The sequence below is a fragment of the Engystomops pustulosus genome, chromosome 4, assembly GCF_040894005.1.
Source record: "Engystomops pustulosus chromosome 4, aEngPut4.maternal, whole genome shotgun sequence".
NCBI classification, from domain to species: Eukaryota; Metazoa; Chordata; class Amphibia; order Anura; family Leptodactylidae; genus Engystomops; species Engystomops pustulosus.
Window position 1 is genome coordinate 41279951 of NC_092414.1, and position 24435 is coordinate 41304385.

Here is a 24435-nt window from a genome sequence, read left to right on the forward strand (position 1 = left end):
ATGTCATTTGGGGCACACAGTGAAAGCTATAAAATCCAAGCCCTTAAGAAATGTCAAAAAATGTGGTTTTTCATCATTTTCCCTGCATTCAGATTTTTTTCCCCGCTTCCCAGTACATGGCATGGAATAATAAATACCGTCACTATGAAGTGCAATTTGTTACACAGAAAACAAGCCGTCACACAGCTCTTTTTTCATGGAAAAATAAAAAAGTTATAGATTTTTGAAGGTGGGGAGTGAAAAAGGAAAACGCAAAAGCGAAAAAGGGCTTGGTGATTAAGGTGTTCAGCTAAACAGCCATGTATTTATTCATCTTATTTTCATTCACATTTTTTTAAAATCTTTTTCTTAAGGTTATGCACCTGTCACAGGCATGTGTCACCCAGTTCGTAGTTGTACGCTAAACCATGAAGATGGATTCTCTTCAGCCTTTGTTGTTGCTCATGAAACTGGCCATGTGTAAGTAACAATGTTCCCCAAAGATTGTATATTTTACGGTTATTACTAAATACAGATAACTTGCCTTGATGATTTAGGTTCTAAATTTGAAGCAATATCTTAATGGCTTTCGTTATTCTATCTGCTTCTATGGGAGAAGACGGATGCAGTTTTTTTATGGACTGAAATTGTCTGGAGCAAGTAAAGGTCTTCAGAAAGCACATTCATTTTATAGTTGCTATGTTTCCAACCTTTACTATAAATATGACTATAAAAACGTCTTTATGATCAGATACTTCCAGAATTGAGCAGCTCCTGATGGCCACTCTGTTATCACCGCCAAGCAAAGTAGTCACAAGCCGCCCCTCCCCTCAGCTCCCTTCTCCTCCTCCTCCTCACTGAACCGCCAGGCAGGCTACACGACCTGCCATATGATCAGCAGTGGCACTAGAAAGATAGGCTGCAGCCCTGATGCACGGGGTAAGGAGGTTAGATAACTGCTGCTGCTTGCTTTATTTCTCACAGGCAGCAGATAAAACACAGTGAGTCTTTTTACCTTTAACCAGAGTATGTGCAAAGCATTATAAATCCACCCATATAGTCCAAAGTAATCTGAAAAACCATGGGCTGAATGAATGATCAGTTTGGATTGAAGCTATTGAGAAGTAAACAATGTAGCACAGAAAGGTGATGTTGTCTATAGCTACATTGCTATAGTGTATACAGTGGAATATTTTACAATATACACATCAGATAAAAAAAAATAAAAATATATACCGTATTTTTCGGCCTATAAGGCGCACCAAAAATCCTTTCATTTTCGCAGAAATCAAAGGTGCGCCTTATAGGCCAGTGCGCCTTATATATGAACTTATACAGAAATGTACTGCAGACAAGATGTACTGTACATTTACCAGTGTTTAATAGCTCCATCCCCAGAAATTTCCTGCACCTTCCCACACAGTATACAGGGTCCCAAGCTCCTGAAGTGCCCCGGCACCACAACTAACATTGTGCCCATCCTGCCCTCCCCTAGCACGGAGTGACCGGAGCTGCCATAGTGCCGACCACGAGGCAATCATCATCATCATCCTTAAACAATCCCCCATAACTGACAGCCCTGTAACAGGGGAAAGAGAATGAGCCACAGGGAACCCCACAGGAATAACACCCTGCCTGAGGAGGGAAGGAGAAGGGGCAGAGGGAGACCGCTTAACCCCTGCTGCATCACCCTGCATTAACCCCCAGCAGCCCATACCTCTGAAATCAGAGCTCTCTGACACGCTGAAGACAAGTTTCCCGGGAAGTGTAGATGGCTAGAACTGGGCACATTTTTAGGTATTGCGTTTGATCCTGCGCCTTATACTCCAGTGCGCCTTATATATGAACCTAGATGTCTTAGCAGGCATTTATTAGAGGTGCGCCTTATACTCCAGTGCGCCTTATAGGCCGAAAAATACGGGTATATGAAATATTTTTTTAAAATCTACCCAATTATTCAAAACTTGGCCCCCTACCCCTTAAATGGGACCCCCCCCTTTCTCATTGTAGATTTTGATTCCCAAGGAAAAAAGGCATTGATTTTACTTAGGTCTTTTTCAATTTTGGTGACAGACGGCGCTGTAATTGCCAAAAATCGAAATGTGTGCAAAAATATTGGAAAAGCGGATATTTTTGAAAAATACACATCAGATCCCAAATCTGAAAATAGATATAGGAAATATTTTTATAACCGCTATCAAATGTTTCCAAATTTGAGCATTTAATTTAAAGCATTTGATATTTGAAAACTTTGTAGGCAACGATAATAATCCCCATCTTCAGACGGGATTAAGTTAATCAAGTTCTCTGATGTGTGAGAGGGGAGGTTGGCAGGCCCAGGGCTCCTGGTCTTCTTAGTCCACACAGCACTACCACTTCAATCTCGGTCTAAATATTACTCATCATCATCTATATAGTTGCAATATATATGTACTTGCAATATACTATTGTGGGACCAGCACAATGAACTTCTGCGCCTTACTCAGCAGATGAGATGCAAAGCTCAAGATGAAAAATCCAATTCAAAGCAGAAAAAAAAATCAGCAGATAAGAAGCAGCATCCATGTTGTGAAAAAAAGTCTTTATTGCCTTTTAGAAAGCTTTGGCAGTCGAAAGTTACGTAATGGGTGATTGGATATTAATCTAATCTTGAGCTACGCTGCATGTCTTCTACAACAATTGTACCTTGGGATCCATAACCTGGATCAACAGTCTGCGTACATCCTCTGCAATTCTTCTCTCAGATAGTTGGTGCTGTTGTTTCTTTCTTTTTTCTAGTCTATCGTTTAACCCTTTATGATTGATTCCTCCATCATGTTTCTCAGCATGAACACATTTTTGTATGACATTTTTTAGATTGTGGTATGGTTTTCAATTTATTTAAATTTCATAAGGCTCAGTTAATTTTTTGTTGCATTTTCTAGGCTGGGAATGGAGCATGATGGCCAAGGAAATAGGTGTGGAGATGAAGTTCGAATGGGCAGTATTATGGCTCCACTTGTACAAGCTTCTTTTCATCGCTTTCACTGGTCCAGATGTAGTCAGCAAGAGCTTAGCCGCTATCTAAGGTTGGTGGATTTTATTTTTATTTGAGAGTTTTCAGTTATAAGAACAAATTGTAGTAACCTCCTACCCAAAGACACTGTTCTTGCTACATGAAAAATGGAAAATCCTCAATAAGACTTAGAAATAAAACTGTAAGAAACCGTTTTCTAAAGACACCAATAGTGTCAGTAATAAAGTATTTGAGGCATAAAATAAATAATGTACAGTCTGAAAACAGTTGCAGAATGTGGGACCTCATGTCCACCATTTAATTCAAAGAGATTTATGTCATGGTTCACGGGATGAGCCAAAACTGGAAGTTGGCATTACAGGGCAGCTAAGAGGGAGGCTCCCAGGCAAACCCAGGTGTATTTCATGAATAAAGGAGAGCAGTAAGAATAAGACCTTTTTAATGAAATTATATGTGAGAAGACCAACCATATGACATTCCTCTGGATCCCAAAGGAAGATATATTTGTAGAGTGGACTCCATTTAAACAATAATACACTATTAAGAATATTAAGAATACATTACTGACTAATTTGAATACATGTCAGTATATTACTTAAGTAATATGTCAGTACATGGTAAAACTAATATTAAAGTAGATAAAGAGATAAAAGCATGAATGGAATGCTAGAAGTATTAATGTACAGTCATCCACATGTTCTTTAAAGGAAATCTACCAATTGATTTCATGCATTATGAATCAAACATACCTTGAGAATGCTGTAGCTACACTACTGCAGGCACATACCTTGTTTAATCCCTTTGCTGAGTTGTTTTTCTGAAAAACAATCATAAAATTATGATAATGAAGCTCTGTCCCTCCTGTGGCTGCACGGCGCTTCTCTTCTAACATTACGTATGCACTGCTCCAGAGAATGATGTAATCACTGTGTTGTGCCTGACAGGCAGAAGCAATCAATCGTCGCACCATCACCCAGCTGCTGTGTATGAGTGATCCAGCTCAGGTTGATTAGTACTGTCTGGACAGTTCAGAAAGCTCCATGTGATGTGTTTATCAACAACAGGCTGAAGCAATCCAGCTTTCCCAAGTTGCTGAATATTATAATTTGTTTTTTCAGCAAAACCACACAGCTGAGGGGTTAAGCAAGATATATGCCTGCATCAGTGTAGCAACAGCATTTTCAAGGTATGTTAGGTTCATAATTAAATCAAATGGTAGATTTCCTTTAATATTAAAATTGGTACATGCAATTTTTGTAATTTTTTTCACCCTCACCTTTCATAAGTTATATCTTTTTTAAGTCATTAAAGCTGTGAGGGAGCTTTTGATATTTTTTTGTTTTGAAATTTTTAATGGTACCATTTTGGTAAATGTGTTGATGGACTTTTATTATATATGATAACTTTATTCTCCAGGTCAGAAAAATTTTGGATACATTAATTTTATTATTTTACCAAAGTTTTCTTTACTTTAGTGTGTACCTCTTGTTTTTCGTACAGCAATTAAAGTAACCTTTTTAAAAATGTCTTTTAGAGTGGAACCTAAAATTATTCTAAACATAAAAGTCATGTTGATTCGGATGTGGCAGTACCTAATCAAATCTAATTTGTTTTATACATTTTTTTTACAATTTTAAAAAAATTATTTGGGCACCATTTGATTTATGCTTTGTCCAGAGAAGCTGGGAGAAAATTTAAATGCAATGTTTTTGACAGATTAAAAAAAAACATAATTATGCTGTTGTCTTTTAGGCCTCCAGAGCTTTCATCCATTTCCATTGAGCCAAAATTGCTGATAGATTTATTGTGCATGTATGGCCACATGCTTTATATTTATTGTTTATCATTCTCTATTGTATGTTTTATATTTATATACTTTATATTTTTTATATACAAGCTGATACCCCAGCGTTGGCCTCGGAAAGTAATTAACTGCTCCTAGCTATAACAAAAAATATTTTATATCTCTCTATTTCTATCTCTCCCAATCTCTATATTGCTCTCTATGGGGCAGATTTATCAAGCTAAGAGTAAGAATGTTCTTAGTTGCCCATGGCAACCAATTACAGCTCCGCTTTAAAATATTCATGACCACAGGTAAAATAAAAGCTGAGCAGTAATTGGTTGCCATGGGCAACTAAGAACATTCTTTCTAAGAAAGCTTGATAAATCTGCCCCTATATCTCTTTCGCTGTCCATCTCTTTATACTTCAGTCTATGTAAATTTCTAACTTTCTATCTCTATCTACCTCTATATCTATCTATTAATCGATCTCCCATTGTCTCTATGTATCTATCTATATTTATGTCTCTATATCTCTCACATATTACCTCACATATAAGCAGTGTTAAACTCATTGACTATAGTAACCAAGCAAAGCTCAGAGCACATATTATAAACCTGAGGCAAAATAGAAATTGAGCTTTGATTGGTTGTTAAAGGCTGAGCTGTGATTGGTTGTTTACTGCCACAGCAGCCAGCAGACAATGTCTCCTTTTATTATGGTTAATAATTGTATTTTGGAAAGCGTGGAGTGAAAATTTTGACTCAACACCTAATTTGCTCATGGTAAACGTGATGGCGCAGATTCCTTTATTGGACACACACATACATTCGCTCAGCTTTATATATTATATTATAGACAAGACCAGGGATTAGCTCAGCGGTAATGCACATATAGTGTGCAACACAGTCAGTCTGACAGGTTCAGAAGCAATTGAGATAAAGAGTCATCACTTTAGTCATGGGAGTATATATCCGCAGAGATTAGTTTTTTTAAATTTTTTTCTTCATTAGTTTTTTCCGATTTTAAAACAGATGGATATTCCAATGAATATTTGCGCAGTTCACTTAGATTCAGATTCAAAATAAATGGATTCTTTGTTTATTTCAAATATAATTGCTAACCTAAATTCGTTTTAAACCCAAGCTACTTTCAAACTGAAGAAGTTCCCTGTAGAGGCTTAAAACACATTTTATTTTAGCAATTTTAGCTCCGTTGGATGGTTTACCACACATATCCTACGCCTTTGTCTCTCTCTCTTCGATACTGATCAGAGTAACTTCTGAATGAGCAGTGATCATGGATATATTTTAAGAGAATCAAAAATTCTAACATTCCTAAAATGACACTGTACATATTTTTTTCCCTAGTTCTTATGATTGCCTGCGTGATGATCCATTTGCACATGACTGGCCTTCACTCCCTCAGTTACCGGGAATTCATTACTCTATGAATGAGCAATGCCGTTTTGACTTTGGTATTGGTTACATGATGTGCACAGCTGTAAGTATTGTATTTGGAAAAAAAAGTTTTACTTTATATTTTATTTTGAGTGTTTTAAAGAAACAAGGGACTTCTACTTGCTAGCTTTTCTAAAAATGTCAGCATTTAAGGCTTGGCTGTGCACAAAGTTGCTTGATCCAGCGGAGCTGCACAATGTTCAGATTCCATGGAAGGAGAACAGTGCTGGACAGTAGTCTTTGTATCATAGACGAAAAATACTTGGAGTATCTGCCTGCCGATGGAACAGCAGCTCCGAACAAATGGCATCTAGAAGTTTTCAACAACAACAACAAAGGAATTTGTGCCAAGCATTAACCCCTTAAGGACCAGGCCCTTTTTCGTTTTTGCGTTTTTATTTTTCACTCCCCACCTTCAAAAATCTATAACTTTTTTATTTTTCCATGTACAGAGCTGTGTGATGGCTTATTTTCTGCGTAACAAATTGCACTTCGTAGTGATGGTATTAAATATTCCATGCCGTGTACTGGGAAGCGGGAAAAAAATTCTAAATGCAGTGAAAATGATGAAAAAACACATTTGCGCCATTTCTTGTGGGCTTGGTTTTTACAGCTTTCACTGTGCACCCTAAATGACATGTCTATTTCATTCATTGGGTCAATACGATCACGGGGATACCAAATTTGTATAGGTTTTATAATGTTTTCATACATTTACAAAAATTAAAACCTCCTGTACAGAAAAAAAATTCTTCATTTTGCCGTGTTCTTGCGCTAATAACTTTTTCATACTTTGGTGTATGGAGCTGTGGGTGGTGTCATTTTTTGCGACTTCTGATGACGTTTTCAATGCTTCTATTTTTAAGACTGTTCGACATTTTGATCACTTTTTATAGAATTTTTTCTATTTTTCAAAATGGCAAAAAAATGCCATTTGCGACTTCGGGCGCTATTTTCCGCTACGGGGTTTAACGCAGTGAAAAACGGTTATTATATTTTGATAGATCGGGCATTTTCGGACGCGGCGATACCTATTGTGTTTATGATTTTTACTGTTTATTTATATTTATATCAGTTCTAGGGAAAGGGGGGTGATTTGAATTTTTATGTTTTTTTGATATAATTTTTTTTTTTTTTACTTTTTTTTATTTATTTTTTTTACTATTTTACAGACTCCCTAGGGTACTTTAACCCTAGGTTGTCTGATTGATCCTACCATATACTGCCATACTACAGTATGGCAGTATATGGGGATTTTGCATACCATCTATTATAATGTGCAGATCGCACATTATAATAGATAGCCTCGATCATGACAGCCTGGGATCTTTGTGTGATCCCAGGCTGTCATGGCAACGGATCGCCGCTCCCCGGTGACGTCACGGGGAGTGACGATCGGAGCCAAGATGGCGGCACCCACGCGCCGCCGGCTCTTTAATGCCGCCGGCAGCTTTGCCGCCGGCAATCAAAGGGTTAACACCCGCGATCGGTGCAAGCACCGATCGCGGGTGTTAGCGACGGACGTTTGCTTCATTATGAAGCAAATGCCCGGTGAGTATGAAGAGGGCTCAGCCTGTGAGCCCTCTTCATACTCCCCCATGCGCAGTAAGACGTAAGGGTACGTCTTATTGCGCTATGGGGTTAAATAAATGAGATATCTAAAGGAAGCACTCTTTAGTAGATGACGTAAATTATTTTATTCAGTTAATGTGGCAATCATAATGTGATGGCTCAGAACAGTGGCCTTTGTCTCATTTTTGGTTTGCTACAGTTAGACAATCTGTTCCATAGTTATATACATATATACAGTATATGATAACAGACAACTCCTATAAGATAGACGGGGATCACAGGGGAAAGAATAATGTTCCTGCAGTATACATAGTATGAAATGGTAGAATTGCTAGAAAACAGACTAGATATAATAAAATGATTATGTGCATACCTTTATGGTACAAGGCTAGGTGCCACTTTTACATGTAGCCATATAGCTATTTGAAAAATTCTGAAGTAATCAGATGACAATTCATATTGTATATAAACAGGCATGTGTTAATTGCATGTAGACTTAAACCTTCGTTTTCTTTGAGTGTGTCCTTATTGCTACATGTTTCATTATGTGCTCAGGATAACAAAATAACACATTTTCTAATTCACTGTTATTAACAAAAATACAGCATTTCACAGATATAAATCCAACCTGTCTCTATCAGTCCTGCTATACACAATTTCAGTTGCCCTAGACACGACTCTGTAACTGACTTTCGGTCGGGTCTTGGATTTCTGTGTGACAGCTGTGCTTGCTGAGTTTCTGTGTCTTTCTGCTCTGAGTATGTAGCCACACCCCCTGCATGGGGCTCAGAGACACACTCTGATCACTTCCTGCCAGCAAACAAATCGTGAGCAGAGAGGTGCTGCGAACTACAAACTAGGAAGTGTAGAGGCAGGCACATATCTGTGAGAACAGATATGAAGCAGAGCTAAAGGTGTAACAGTGTAAAAGTCTGTCAGCATGTGTCATGCCTTTGTGTAATAGACATCTCATCAATTCTGATCCATCTTCTCTCTCTATGTGTTAGTGTGTTAGTACAATGTCAGGAGCCAAATAAAAGTGTATATACACGTGTACCCTGATAATCCAACCACATTGTCACCCCACAGAACTAGATGGATTATAATGTGTCTGCTTAGAGAGTCCCTGCCCACACCCTGAAATTTTGCACTAACCATCCTAGGGAGTGATAGGAGCTAAAACAACAATAAATCTGAGTAACATTGTAAAGTAAGGGGTTAAATGATCTTAATTGTGTTAACATCACTAGGGGATTGAGATGTGAGCATTTTCTTTTGGGGGAAAATCCATTTAATGTTTCCTTAATTTCCTGGTATGCACATTGTCATTTTACTATGTGTAGTCTGTTTTCTGGCAATTCTACCATTTCGTTTTATGTATAATGTGGAGACATAATTCTGTCCCCTGTGATCCCTGTCTATCTCATTTTCTAGGAGTCGCTATTATCATATATTTTGTATATATGTATATAATTATTGTACAGATTTTTGACCTGTTACAGTCTGCATAGACCTCTGTGCCAAAACGTCACATTGTTTGCTGTAATCACTGAAGAAAATAATTTATAACATCTACTAAAGTGCTTCCATTATATATTTTATTGCAAATTTGAGTAGGATCTCTAAAGGTGAGCACCTGCACATTTTGAAGCGTGGCTGCACATTTACGCTAAGTATTGAATAAATGTCAGTGTTCAATACTTTTTCCCTGTGTCATTTTTTAGTATTAGACCTAAATTAATTTATGGACATTGATGGCTTGATTTGTTTGCCAGTGTGAATCTGATGGGTTTTGGACTGAATGGGTACCAACATCTCATCATGTCATGTCATGATTTCATGGTTCATTAGTGACGTTTTTAATACTTATTTTACCCGGTTTATTCTGACGTAGGTCGTGGCATATTGCATATAAAAAGGAACCACCAGCCAGAGCATTTAATTTAAAAGGTAAAGGCAAAATTCAAAAAGAAAAGTTAGTTTAGTGAATATATTTAGATACAACCAGGCATACTTTCAAAAGTGGTGTGGAATTAGGAAAGAAGCTATTTTTTGTGGCATTTTTTTGGTAAAATTTCCACATAACATATGAAAAAGCAAACATTTACTTGCCCCAACAATAGGGCAGATTTATCAAGCTGTCTGAAAGTCAGAATATTTCTAGTTGCCCATGGCAACCAATCACAGCTCCCTTTTAAAATATTCATGAGCACTGGTAAAATGAAAGCTGAGCTGTGATTGGTATGTTTTTCAATGGTTATCATATGGCCTATGTAAGTGCACTGCTCAATTCCTCACATGATGACCTTGGTTAGCTGGTATGGAATTTCCCCAAAGCGCTGAGTCTAATCGACAACCATTATAAACTAGCTAGTAGTTTGTGCCAGGTAAAAAATAGTCTAGCTACGACTCTGGTTCTATTAGTCAGAACCCCCCTCTGGAAGTCAACTCACTTTTAGAGAGCTGCCTCATGAACTCATGCAAGTATGTATGTGGGAATCTCTTAATGTACATATTTTATGTTTATTATTGCTTCTGAAAGTAAACTATTCTGGTACTTAAGTATATTTATTTACAATACCTTAAAGTATATTATACAACTTAATCATAATTTTTGCTTTCAGCTTTGCTGACTCTTTCTCAATGATTTGGTTTCTCATATTAGTTTCTCGTCTCACAGTCTCCCAACTGTAAGATGGATTCTGAATTAAGGCTGTAGTGTATAGCCATTGATGCTCCACTAGGGGATTCTTGGAAAATATGCAAAGTTTTCCAGGATGGGATAAGCAAAGCCATGCCTCTTTTAGCTACCTTGTAAGGCTGCTCCCTGGACATGTCTTGACATTAACTATTTTGTTGGTCAAAGGTGGCATCTTCCTGCAGCAAACCCAGAAGATCTTCTGACTTTCTAGAATCTGACTGGCCATCTGTGTTTTCTGACAACAAGTTGAACATAGTGTTGTGTGTATAGTCCCACAAGTGGTCCTAGAGAGGGAGGTAGAACATCACTGAAGAGGCAAAGGGCAATTCTCTCGAAGTAATCAAATGATTCTTCAGCCTCTGCCACGTGCGCATACTAGACCAATTCTCTGTTAACCTTCCAAAGGAATTCACAGGCAGTAGTTTCAATATGTATGGGGCATTTCTGGGGACTTTGTCCTTGACACAGTCCCAGAAGTCGAACCCCCTCCTATCTGGCACTTATCCTTTTTCCAATAGTTGTGGACAAGTGTATTTTGTGGCACAATCCCTTTAAAGATTTTTTCAATATACATTGAAACAATAACTGTAGACTTTTAAAAAGCTGGTAAATTCTCTTTTACATTTGTAATAAACAAATACAGAAAGATGCAGCCAGTCAACTAGCACATAAGAGGGAAAGTAAGTAAATTCTCTGATACTGTATTTTATAGAGGTTGTTTGTCTAGTAGTTTCTCTTTACATTATTATAATGTGTGTGTGTGTGTGTATGTTTATATGTGTTTGTGTAAATTTACTAATGTATTAATTCTAGTACTTGTAAGCATGTCACCATAGAGTCATTAAAACCAAAGTCGTGGGCATTAGATAAAACATTAGATAATAACTGCCATAACCCCTAATAATTGTTGTGCAAAATAGACCGCTATATGCTTTTTTATAGTATGTCTTTGATTCATAGCCATCTGAAATATTAAAAGATATTAAGATATAAGTACTACAAATACCAGCATTCTTGGCTGGAGTGAATTAATTTTAGCCACTCTAGTAAAGGTATATCTTTACAGAACAGAAAACTTCTTCTTACGTTCCCTAAGATAATTTTTATAGTTTTTACAGATCCTAGAAACTGAGATATATGAGCTTTGGATGTCAAACAAAGTTAATGTTTAACATAAATAAACATCTGGGCACCTCATAATTACTAGAAGTGGGTCCAAATAGAAAGGTGTTTTGTATCTTGCTCATTGCTCTCCTAAGAAGGAAACATGTTACTAATTTAAACTTGCTTTAATCAAGTGTGACAGATATGTGTTACACATGGAACATATTTCCAGCCAGTCCCATTTAATAAATACTACACTACTTTTTCTCCTGACAGATTGCTAGGTTGTAGATTGCATTGGCTCAGCAGTGAAATTATTTGATATTTGATTTCTATAAATACTTATGTTTATGCCACATGTAAGCCAATTAATCTATCAAAACAAAACAAAACTACAAAACTACATTTTGACTTACATTTAGAATGGCTTATGCAAAAACATCAAAGAATTATGTTCTGCTGCCATTCTTTACAGTATTAACTCCATATGCTTTCAGTAAAAACAAAGCAATTCAAATGTGGGATTTTGAGAAAGCAACACATCTGCTGAGTTTAAATATAACTTAAAAAAATGACCATTTGTTTTTATGTATTGTGTACCAAACATAGCTTGAGAATGCTGTAGGTACACTGATGCAGAAACTTATCGTGTTTAATCCTTGAGCCGAGTGGTTATGCTCAAAAAAGAATTATAAATTTCAGGACCTTGGGAAAGATGGGCAGCATGCTGGTTTCCATTATTAAACACATTACACTGAGCTTCTTCAACTGTCCAGACAGGACTAATCAAACTGAGTTAGATGACTGTTATACAGCAGCTTGGGGGATGGTGCAGCGATTGATTACTTCTGTCCGTCAGAACAACATAGTGATTACAGCATTCTCTGAAACAGTGCATAATTAGGGTGATGAGAAGCTCTGAGCCAGCCACCGGATTATCATAATTTTATAATTGTATTTTTAGCAAAACCGCTAAATTCAGGGACCAAACAAGATATATTTCTGCATCAGGGTAGCTTGAGCATTCTCAAGGTATGTTTGGTTCATAATACATAAAAGGAAATGGTATTTCCTTTAATTTTGTGCTGTACAAATTGGTATAGAAATCTGCTATTATTTAGATGCATGAAAATGTTAATCTTTTTTTTTATTATTTTTTACATAGTTCCGCACATTTGATCCATGCAAGCAACTTTGGTGCAGTCACCCTGATAACCCTTACTTTTGTAAAACAAAAAAAGGACCTCCTTTGGATGGAACAATGTGTGCACAGGGAAAGGTAATTTTTATTTAAAATAGTGTCAATCTCTTATTCAGATGTGTGACCATATGTTTGGTATTTATAGGAAATGCATATTTTCTATGTATGGCTAGAAAGTAAATCTTGATTTAAGTAAGACTATAGGAATCTTGAAGAATATTTAGAAAAATATTCCAGTTTCCTCTTACCTGTCTGGAAAAATAGTTTGACTTTATATTTTAGATATTTTCTAGTAAACCAATTAACCTCATGGAAAATGATGCACCGACACAAAAACAATTTAGAGAAAAAAATCTAATGGCAATATTGAATGAGTACAATGAACTTTATCAATTACATAAATAAAGTTAAAATAGATCATAAAATTATATAAATCAGGAGAGACATGAGGAACAGGCCAGGCAGTGTGTCCAAAATTGTGTACCAATAGTGAGTTCAAAGCACAAAACAGTCTCATTGCATAACCTGTATTGAAAAAAGTGTCAACCTCATGTATTGTATGCAGTCAAAGGCCCTTAGTCGTACAAAGCAGGCATTTGACATTTAGTCTAAACCAAGCTACAATATGCTGAGAGCATGTGAATATCAAAAGCTACAGGAACGTCTCATAAACCCAGCATATGTGATACAAGGCAAGACATAAGGAGAAACTCACGTCGCGGTAGAACGCCAGGTATTGGTTTGCCAGTGTGTCTTGCCATGTATCATATGTGCTGGGTTTATGAGATGTTTTCATAGCTTTGTTTAACTCCAAAAGTTTAATATTCACATGCTCCCAGCATATTTGTAGATTGGTTTAGCTTAATTGCTGTAATGCCTGCAGTATGACTATGGGGGTCTTTAATTGCATACAATACATGTGGTTGACACTTTTTTTCAAGCAATGAATCTATGTTGCTTTGAACTTACTATTGGTACACAATTTTGGACGCAATGCCTGGCCTGTTCCTAATTTCTAATATATACTGTATGTATAATTTATAATCTATTTTAACTTTATGCAATTAATCATTATGGCTTTTTTTTCTCTAAATTCTTTGTGTCGGTGAATTGTGTATAACATTAGAGCTTTTAGGCCCGGCTGTTCTGGTGTAATTTTATACCTATTGTATTTACAAGTTAAATACTTATAGCATAGATATGTGTTGCTTTATGAATTTACTTATAGAAAATATTCAAATTTATCTATAACAAAATTGTTCCTGCAAGTATTTTAAACCAGGGTTTTATACATTTTTAAAATAGATGTTCCAGCAAATAAAATAAATAAAACTTGAAATTATTCAATCAAATACAACAGTTGTGTTAAATGGTGTGAAAAATAAAATTGTAAAACTTTGCTTTCAATTGACCTTTTACTTACATTAGTAATTAAATGGTCAGCTTTTATGGACAAGTAATTCAAATTATATTAGACTTGTTAAAGGAACCTATAGTCAACTGTCCTATTTTGACTTGCATAAAAGATGGAAATAAATTGAAAGCAGGTCAATCAGAGTCTATTCATTTAGACTCCATTTGGATTCATCATAATATACAACTGACTACTATTTTGGATGATAAAAAATTATACAATTTTTGAATATACTTTCTGTATCAACTCCTCACGGTTTTCTAGATCTCTGCTTACTGCCCTTCAATAGAAAGCTTCTAAGATTTCTTCCACTGGACAGAAATCTGACCATGGTCACTCAGGTGGACGTCTCGTTAGTATTATAGAGAATAATCAGAGCTGTATGACATAATGAGCTGTGCACCTGTGTGACCATGGTCAGATTTCTGTCCTCTGGAAATAAACAATGAAGCTTTCTAAAGAATGACAGCAGGCAGAGATCTAGAAAACAATATGGAATTGATAGAAAAAGTATATTGGAAAACCTTTCATTATAACAATAACAGTTTTTTTGCTGAAATGGTAATACCCCTTTAAATCATCCACTACCCCCGCTTACAAACAAGGGAATAGATCAATTAACCCATTCCTGCTGATGTTCTTTTTCTTTTTTGCATTTCCATTCTTTCCTACCCTCCTTTAAAAACCGTAACATTTTGTTTTTACTGTGTAAAAACCTTAATGAGGATCTGTTTACTGTGTAGCAAGTTGTGCTTCCTAGTGGAGGTATTTAATAATTCATGTCATTACTGGGAAGCGGGGGAAAAAATCCAAATGTAAAATTGGCGTTAAAAAAGATTTTGACCAATTGCTTGTGGGCACCGATATAACTGCTTTCATTGTGTCCTCTAAATTATACCTCCCCTGTATACTCTAGTTCAGTAGAAACTCCAAATACTAAACTTTAATAGGTTTTATCAGTGTTGTACTGGGATGCTAAGGGACCACCAGAAATGGACAATGCGTTGGTCAGGCCAGACCATGCCCCGCCAGTATTTAGCTAGCCAGCCTCCTACCCCGAGTATATAGCTAGCCAGCCTCTAGTATATAGCTAGTTTCTGCCTCCCAGTATATTGCTACCTTTTGCCTCCCAGTATATAGCCAGCCCCTGCCCCATTTTATATAGCCAGTCAGCCAGCTCCCTAGTATGTATTCAGCCAGCCATCCCCCAGTTTATTGCCATCCCCCAATATATAGCCAGTCTATGCCCCCAAGTATATAGCCAGCCAGTCTATGCCCCCAAGTATATAGCCGGCACCTAGTAAATAGCCATCCAATGCTCCCCCGGAAATATTGCCAGCCCATGCCCCATTATATAGCCAGCCCCCGGTATATAGCTAGCCCCCTAGTATGTAGCCAGCTAGCTACCCCCCAGTTTATTGCCATCCCTCCAGTATATAGCCAGCCTATGCCCCCAAGTAAATAGCCAGCCTATGCCCCCAAGAAAATAGCCAGCCTATGCCCCCAAGTAAATAGCCAGCCAGCCTATGCCCCCAAGTAAATAGCCAGCCAGCCTATGCCCCCAAGTAAATAGCCAGCCAGCCTATGCCCCCAAGTAAATAGCCAGCCAGCCTATGCCCCCAAGTAAATAGCCAGCCAGCCTATGCCCCCAAGTAAATAGCCAGCCAGCCTATGCCCCCAAGTAAATAGCCAGCCAGCCTATGCCCCCAAGTAAATAGCCAGCCAGCCTATGCCCCCAAGTAAATAGCCAGCCAGCCTATGCCCCCAAGTAAATAGCCAGCCAGCCTATGCCCCCAAGTAAATAGCCAGCCAGCCTATGCCCCCAAGTAAATAGCCAGCCAGCCTATGCCCCCAAGTAAATAGCCAGCCAGTCTATGCCCCCAAGTATATAGCCAGCCTTTTCCCCCAAGTATATAGCCAGCACCTAGTAAATAGCCATCCAATGCTCCCCCGAGAATATTGCCAGCCCATGCCCCCAAGTATATAGCCAGCCACCCCATGCCCCTGCATATATCCAGTCTCTGCCCCATTACATAGCCAGCCCCCAGTATATAGCCAACCCCCTAGTATGTAGCCAGCTAGCTACCCCCCAGTTTATTGCCATCCCTCCAGTATATAGGCAGCCTATGCCCCCAAGTAAATAGCCAGCCCGCCTATGCCCCCAAGTAAATAGCCAGCCAGCCTATGCCCCCAAGTAAATAGCCAGCCAGTCTATGCCCCCATTTTCTTTGAAGGCACAAGTCCCGGATTGAGCATGCCACTTACTGCTATCCCGACCACACCCCCTCCAAGTAACTCTATCTCATACACTTGTCCACACCCTCCAGACCCTCCTCCTTTTCTCCCATTGGTCCTTGGTTTAGTTAAGTTCCTGTGCATACACATATTAGACACGTCTCCTGTGGGGATTACATCGAAACAGTCGTCGGGGCGTTTCAAACAGGGTACCTCCAGACAACCATCTTGCACTTGTCACTTTTTTGACTTGATACATATCTTATTCCTGTACATTCTTGTGACCCATAACGTTACCTTGCTGGACTTATATGTGCAATAGATTTTTCCCTTAGCTGTATCTTCTAACTGCAACAAATTTAGACACACATCTTTTGGCAAAATCTAGTGGTTGTTTTTGGTGGATCCATCCTAAATTGCTATATCTAATACATTTTATTGCTAAATATAATTTTTTTATGAAATTGAAATAGATTTTGAGATTTCTATGGACTTTATGTTGGGGAGAGATCTCTCTTTTGGGATTAGATTTGTAATCCTTTAAAGGAAGGAATGGGCTTGGTTTAGCTAGGACTTGCAAAATTGTTCTTTGTGTGACACCTGTGGGATTGTACTTGCAGTCTTTTAATGTTTTCATTGAACTCGCTGTCTGATACTGGTAGAAAGATGACCAGAGAAAGATCTATTTTGAAAAAATTGCATGAATAGCTAATATCAGCACTTACTCTTTATCTGGCGACTTACAGACATGGTCTAGTAGGGGGATTCTCTTTCATCATCTTCTATGATCTCAATCACCATGTCAGCTTCTTGAAGCCACCAGGACTTGTATCTGCAGATTTAGCAACAGAAAGAAAATTAGGTTCCTCACTTCATAAACAGTAGCCAATATAGTTACAGTTTTTAGCAGTAGGCAATTTTGCACGGTAACCATTGTAGTAACACTGTCCCTACAGTAGCTAAAACATTAACAGTCTCCCCACAGATGCCAATATAGTTACTTTACCTACACAGTATTCCATATAGGACTGGTTTGGGAACTCTTTGTATCTCTGCATAATCTGTGTGTGCTATATAAAAAAAGGAATTATAGTAAAGGTGTTCCCACATTAAGCACAGTGCCCCTACAGTAGCCAATATTGTAACTGTATAGTTATGTATTGTATAGTTACAGAGCTGTTGTTAACATCGTCATTATAGTTATTCACGGGGCCCCACAGCAGCCATTGTTGCACAGGGCCTCCACAGAAACACAGTATATACACTTGCCCCCCCACAGCAGTCAAGTACAGTCACATAATCTACCGCCAGCAACCCAGTATATTGACGTGGTCCCAACACCAGCTATGTACAGTCGCAGGGTTCCCCCAGAAGCCATTAAAGGCACAGTGACACACAGCATCCATACACACATGCATCCACACTGTAGCCAACATGTTCACAACCCACCAGTTGCCAGTATAGTCACAGCCACCCAGTTGCCAGTATGGTCGCAACCGCCAGTATAGTTACAGCCGGCCCCCTCCCCAGCATTCAAGTATAGTCTCAGGGCCCCACCAGCAGCCATTATAGTCACAGTGCCGGGGCACAGGAAAGCCCGGGCCGTCCAGAGGTATTCTGACTTCTGATGCGGTCAGATGCTAGTCAGTACCATGGACTCTGGCAGTGCTCCTACTATTGGACAAACCAACGAGTGTGCTGAATAAAGTACACCGGTTTATCCAGTTTATCACTTTAGCCACAAAGATACATGTGGCAGCCAAATGGAAAGCACCTGGCATATCCTTTACTGCAGTCAAAAACGGGGTTAATCTTATTATGCTTTTTGAATTTATTTAGACAACCAGAAAGGATACTTACTAGATATTTGTGGATATATGGGCACCCTGGATTACTACTTAGGGTTCGCCAGTGTTTTATTGTTTTAACTGGTTTTCTTCACTGGATGTATATTGGCTTTGTGTTCTTATCATCTATCACCCTTCATGGGGCTTCTTTTTTGCCATATCATATTGTAAAGAAAAGTGCTTTCCTTTTAACCCCTTCAGGACGTAGCCATTTTATAGCTTAAGGCTCTGTCCCATTTTTTTGTATTCTGACTTTTGTCTCTTTATATGGTTATAAGTTTGGAACACTGTTACTTAGCAAAGCAATTATGAGATTGTTTTTTCCTCACTTTAGTGGTACATTTTGGCTGATTAAGTTTTGTGTTTATTTATAATAAAAATAAAGTGATGAATTTTTGGAAAAATTTGCCATTTTCAAAATTCTAAATCATTGCGTTTTCAGTCATATAGATTTACTGTTACTGAATAACAGTTCCCATATGTCTACTTTACATTTTCATAATTTTTTAAATGTTTGGATAATTTATTTTGATGCCACGCGGCTTACAAATCGAATATCGGTTTTCTGTATTTTCAGAATTTATTATTTTGGGGATATCTACTGTTTTGAATTAAATTTTAAATATTTGGCATTGAAAACCCCCTTTGTAATCAACACATTTTCAAATCTGCACCCCTCAAACTATCAGAAACCGCTTTTAGGAAGATTGTTAACCCCTTGAAATCTCCATAGTAATTAAAACAAAATGGAGGTGAAATTTAGAATGGTCAAATTTTATCGGTTATACGTTTAATTTTCCATAAAATTATGATTTTAACCTATTTCATCCCACAAAAAATTCGATCTACTCCGGAGAGGTATGGAATAGGTTAAAATCATAATTTTCAGTGGGTGTATAATGTTTTCTTTTTCTAAGTGTTCATCAGGCGGTTTCAATAATGATCTTTTTTAAATCTACAGGTTGTTTCGGATGCAGTGATAATGTGTATGTGGGGTTTGTGTAATGATTTAGACTTCTTTTATATGTCTCTATATTATATTTTTATTTTATGTCTCTATATATGTTTATGGGGCTTATGGACATTTTTATTTATTAATTTATTTAAGAATATTTTTTTTTTACTCTTTATTACTAATTCCACCATGAGACATTAACAAGCAATCATCTGATTGCTTATTCATGATAATACCCTGCAATACTAATGAATTGCAGGGTGTTAGCTGTGTCAGCCTATGTACTTGTATAGGCTGGCACTGTGCCTTTAAGATGACGTCAGAGACTTCATCTTACCGACATTGCCTGCAGACACCCCTGGGGTCCTGATTTGACATCAGGGCTGCCATGGGAACAATGGGCGCCCCTCGAAGATGGCGAGGGGGGACCATTGTGGCGTAGAGACCCCTGGTTTAAACACCCGCGATAAGAGTCCACTCCGACCACGGGTGTTGCACTGGAATGTCAGCTTCTGGCTACAGCTGACATCCAGTGTATACCGATGCCAACTCGGTTCCGATCTTGAATCAGCTCTGCGTTTGATATAACAGGCTGTGAGCGCAACATCACTGCACTCAACATCTGATATATCGGACGCAAAGCGTTAAGCTATTAAAGCAATAAAAACACTTGTTGAAACTAAACCTTAATAAATCCGGTAGCAAAATTAAAAAGAAAAAATGTAAAACCATATTCTACAAACATGAAAACTCATTGTAGTTTAATTCTGTTTTAATACAGAAAATCTTTTTTTTTTTTATTTTATTCTGCTGAAGTATAAGACTAAGGAAACATAATTTGCAACTCCTATTAATTGGCTTAAATTGCTATGCCACAATATTGAATTTTCTAGTGCACAGGCCCCTTGTTGCTGAGAACACACCCCTTTTTTGGAGGAGTTGGAAAACAGCCGACTCCTGAAAATTTGGCACATGCCATTTTAGATGCAAATTACAGTACCCCAATAGATTGATGCACTTCCCCCATTAGGGCAGATTTATCAAGCTGCCTGAAAGTCAGAATATTTCTAGTTGCCCATGTCAACCAATCACAGCTCCCCTTTAAAATATTCATGAGCACTGGTAAAATGAAAGCTGAGCTGTGATTGGTTGCCATGAGCAACTAGAAATAATCTGACTTTGAGCTTGATAAATCTGCCCCAATGTGTCAAATGGTACAAAGTATTTTAAATATTTCTCAATGCCAGGCTAAAACCTGCTGTTAGGTTTTCTGACTGACATTCCCTGCTTAGAATCCACTTGGAATATATGCACCACTGATTTTCCGAATTTTACAGACAACCACAAAAAGGGTTTCACTTATTAGCATGTTACTTGAAAAATCTTTGTCTGAGTAAAAAATATTATGATATATTGTTCTGAAAAAATAATTTCCATACTTTGCCCTTAGTTCAGGATGTTTGCTCAAATAAACATATCCCAGGGGTTTATTGGGAATTACATAATTGACATGCATAGAATCAAAAAATTCTCTACATGGGTTTCAAGATACTATTAAGGCTTAGAGGTAGAGGTATTAAAAGACATTAAACTAGAGGAAATTTTGAGAGATGAGTTTTCTTTTTCATGGCTTATTCATACTTAAAGGGGTTTTCCCACAAAAGAAAATTCCAACATCTCAATTCCCTAGTGATGTTAACACAATAAAGCTCATTTTAACCCCTTACTTTTCAATTTTACTCAGTTTTATTGCTGTTATAGGTCCTATCAGTCTCTATGGTGCTCAGTGCAAAATCCCAGGGTGTGGATGGGGCCCCTCTAAGCAGACACATTATGACCCATCTAGTTTTGTGGGGTGACAATGTGGTTAGATTATCAGGGTACAGGTGTATATACACTTTCACCTGGCTTTTGATATTATACTAACACAATGACACAGAGAGAGATGAGACAGATCAGAGATGCATTAGATGCCTATTACTGTGCCTGCATTCCCTTTACACCGGATCACTTATCTCCTTTTAGCTTGTAGTTTGCAGCTTGTCTCTCTTCACAATCTCCTGCCAGAAGGTGAATCAGTGTCGGTGTCTGTGAGCTCCGTTCTAGGGCTGCAATGCCTGCTGGTACATGTCACATGTACTATAGCTGCCAGTTAGGCATTGTACCTTAATTACAGTCAATTTCTGTTATTTGCAAATAGCATATTTGACTTTTATTCAGGAAGTGGCTCTTGGTTTCTCCCAGGGGATATCTCCCAGATGGTTACATGGTGCCTTTTGTTTCATTCATATCATGTGGCCAGGGTGATGTCCTTTAAGGTCCTTTTCCTTTTAGAATTTGCCATATCTATCCTATGATCTGATATCTACCCTATGTAGGTATCTGATCACATGAAATCCCTGCATATAATGGAGGATGGGGAGAACTAGAAGTCCATGGAAGCATGCTGTGATTTCATTTGTACAGATACATACATGAGGTTGATATGGCAAATTTTAGGGGGTGCAGAGGTTACGATCGCACCTGGGCCCAAGAGGTTTAGGGGGCCCTTAAGGTGTCACTTTCCCATATGAGAAGACTATTACTATAAACCATGCATTAGAGTCGGGGGCCTGGCACAGACTTTGCACTGGGGCCCATCAGCTTCTAGTTACGCCACTGGGGAAAAGGACCTTGGTTTACATCACCCTTGTCACATGAAGTGCTGATTAGTGAAGAGGAGATTGGGGGGGCTGGCTGAGTAGGACACTCCACTTCTGATGTCAGGTAATATAACTAAATAAAGTTGATTTTATTGGGATGTGAGGGAAATTTTTTTAGCTAAAACAAGCATGTAGATAATCACTGATTTGTGTTATGCGGTAATGTATTGCTTTAAACACTTTCTCCCTGCTAGGTAATTCACTGAATTTGGAGGTGTTTGACAGAAAATATAAAACTTAGCCTTTATTTTCTTTTAAATTAAAACATATTTTAATTTAAAAGAAAATAAAGGCTAAGTTTTATATTTTCTGTCAAACACCTCCAAATTCAGTAAAACAAGCATGTAGTTTAGTTCAGTGCTCAGTGGGAACCTGTCATTAGCTGTATTTATGAAAATGTGGTGACAGGTTCCCTTTAAACTTAAAACAGAGCCAAAGATATGTCTACTCGCCATTATCAATAACAGTATACCAGGTCTATGTTAAGGCCCCTTTTTTGTGCTTGTAAAATTATTATTGTTATTCCTGACTTGGAAGAATATAGAGGTTTCCCCTTATCTAGGTGTCTACAAATGATTAATACATATGTAATAACTGATTAATACATATGTAATAACTGATTAATATATATGTACCCGTTTCTTATACTTGCATCGCAAGTGCCCTTATACGTTTGAAAAGATTTGGTAGGTCTCGTTGGGTTGAAAACATGGAGATGGGTGTTAAGGTGTGTTGGACAGGAGTATGGGGTTGTGGCGTTTAGGACTGAATGTTTTGTAGTAAAACAGTAGGATATAGTTTTAGTCCTCCCTCATTCTTGGTTAATGGAGCAATATACTTAAATGGTTGCATATTTGGACTTTTCCTTTCAATATATTGGGAAAGATTTCAGAAACTGTCTGAAAGAGAAACTGCCTTTGTTGCCCATAGCAACCAATTATAGTGCACTAAAATTTTCCATTGTATTCTTAAAAAATGAAAGCTGCATTGACTGGTTTCTTTACTATGTTTGACAGAGTATTCAGGTTGTTTAGGATCTACTCAATCTTCTAATGTCTGGTCAGATGATCACATGATCAGATCATTTTGAAGCTTATATTATTTTATCTGTGAGTATAATAAAGCTAATTTATTCCACCTAGTTCAGATGTTCTGCACATTTTGTTTCTTTTATCTGTTCCAGTGTTCCAGATGGCTTTTATGATACTTCGTGGACATTTAAAGGCAGTGAAGGCTTGGGGATCTATTCATTTCTTTGCTTACTACTTTTTAAAATGTGGATGTTTCACAGCCTCTGGAGTTATTTTGTTCCCCTGCAGTTTCCTTAGGTTGCAACCGTTTTGAAATTTCTGTTCACTGAACTGGTGAGTCAATTTAATTATTCCCTTTAAACTAGTAAGAGTCTCAAAGCGTTTCAAGGGAGGTGAGACTCCTGGTTTGAGGAGGATAGAATAAGCATTGGAGTATGAATTAATACTGCAATTCTTCCTTTGTAATGAAATAGAGGGATCATTACATAATTAGCTTAAATAGAACTGAGTAACTGAGTCACGTTTTAAAATAGAAAAAAAGTGAATAAAAATTGCAAACGTGAAAGCTAGTAAGAAAAGGCATCTTTTTCAATTTTTGTAGATCAAAATTTTGAATTTGTGTTATAAAAATACTTTTTTGCCATTTTTTTTAGGCTAAAGAGAACACGATGTGATAAAATCTGAAAATATGCATTGCCTACAAAAAGCAATTGCACCATTTTCTCATGTACTTTGTTTTTATGGCTTTCGTTGTCTGGTCCAATTTACACATCTTAAAGTAAATCTACCACCAGGATGAAATACCGTATGCAAATGAGCCTGAGGGGCTGCATTAATGCCTATGGAGCTTGGAGCCTCTCAGGCTCATTTGCATACAGTCCTTCATCCTGGTGGTAGATGCCATTTAACAGTCTTTATGTTTTGGGTCAGTGTTATCACAGGGATACCAAATTTATATAGTTTTGCATTTTAATACCTTTAACAATAATTTTTATAACACTTTCTGTATGGGTGGCAAAATGGTGGAAATGCAGCAATTTTAGATGTTTTTTACCTAATTAATGGGATGAGATAATCATTTTTAGCATCTATAGCCAGCCAGTCCCCCTGTATATTTCCAGAAGCCTAAAAGTATTTAGCCAGCCACACCAGTATATAGCCAGTCAGTATCCCCAGTATACAGCCAGCCCCCCTGCATATAGCCAGCCAGTCCCCCCCAGTATACAGCCCCCCCCATATATAGCCAGGCAGACCCCCCAGTATATAACAAGTCAGTCCCCTGTATATATCCAGCAAGCCCCCCAAGTATATAGCCAGCCAGTCTTTCCAGTATAAAGCCAGCCCCCCCTGTATATCGCCAGCCAGCTACCAATGTATATAGCCAGTCCCCCCAGTATATAGCTATCCTGTCCCCCTGTATATTGCCAAACAGCC

At 37.8% G+C, this 24435-nt stretch overlaps 1 protein-coding gene across 3 annotated transcripts in view; it reads left to right on the forward strand.

The window, feature by feature from the left end:
- Positions 1-24435, forward strand: part of LOC140126382 (A disintegrin and metalloproteinase with thrombospondin motifs 2-like) — a 347949-nt gene that overhangs the window by 187689 nt on the left and 135825 nt on the right. For all 3 annotated transcript variants that reach the window (XM_072145781.1, XM_072145779.1, XM_072145782.1), the window contains 4 exons: positions 354-459; positions 2904-3047; positions 6150-6282; positions 12782-12895. In XM_072145781.1, the coding sequence (XP_072001882.1) occupies positions 354-459; positions 2904-3047; positions 6150-6282; positions 12782-12895 (497 nt within the window). The remainder of the gene's footprint in view (positions 1-353; positions 460-2903; positions 3048-6149; positions 6283-12781; positions 12896-24435) is intronic.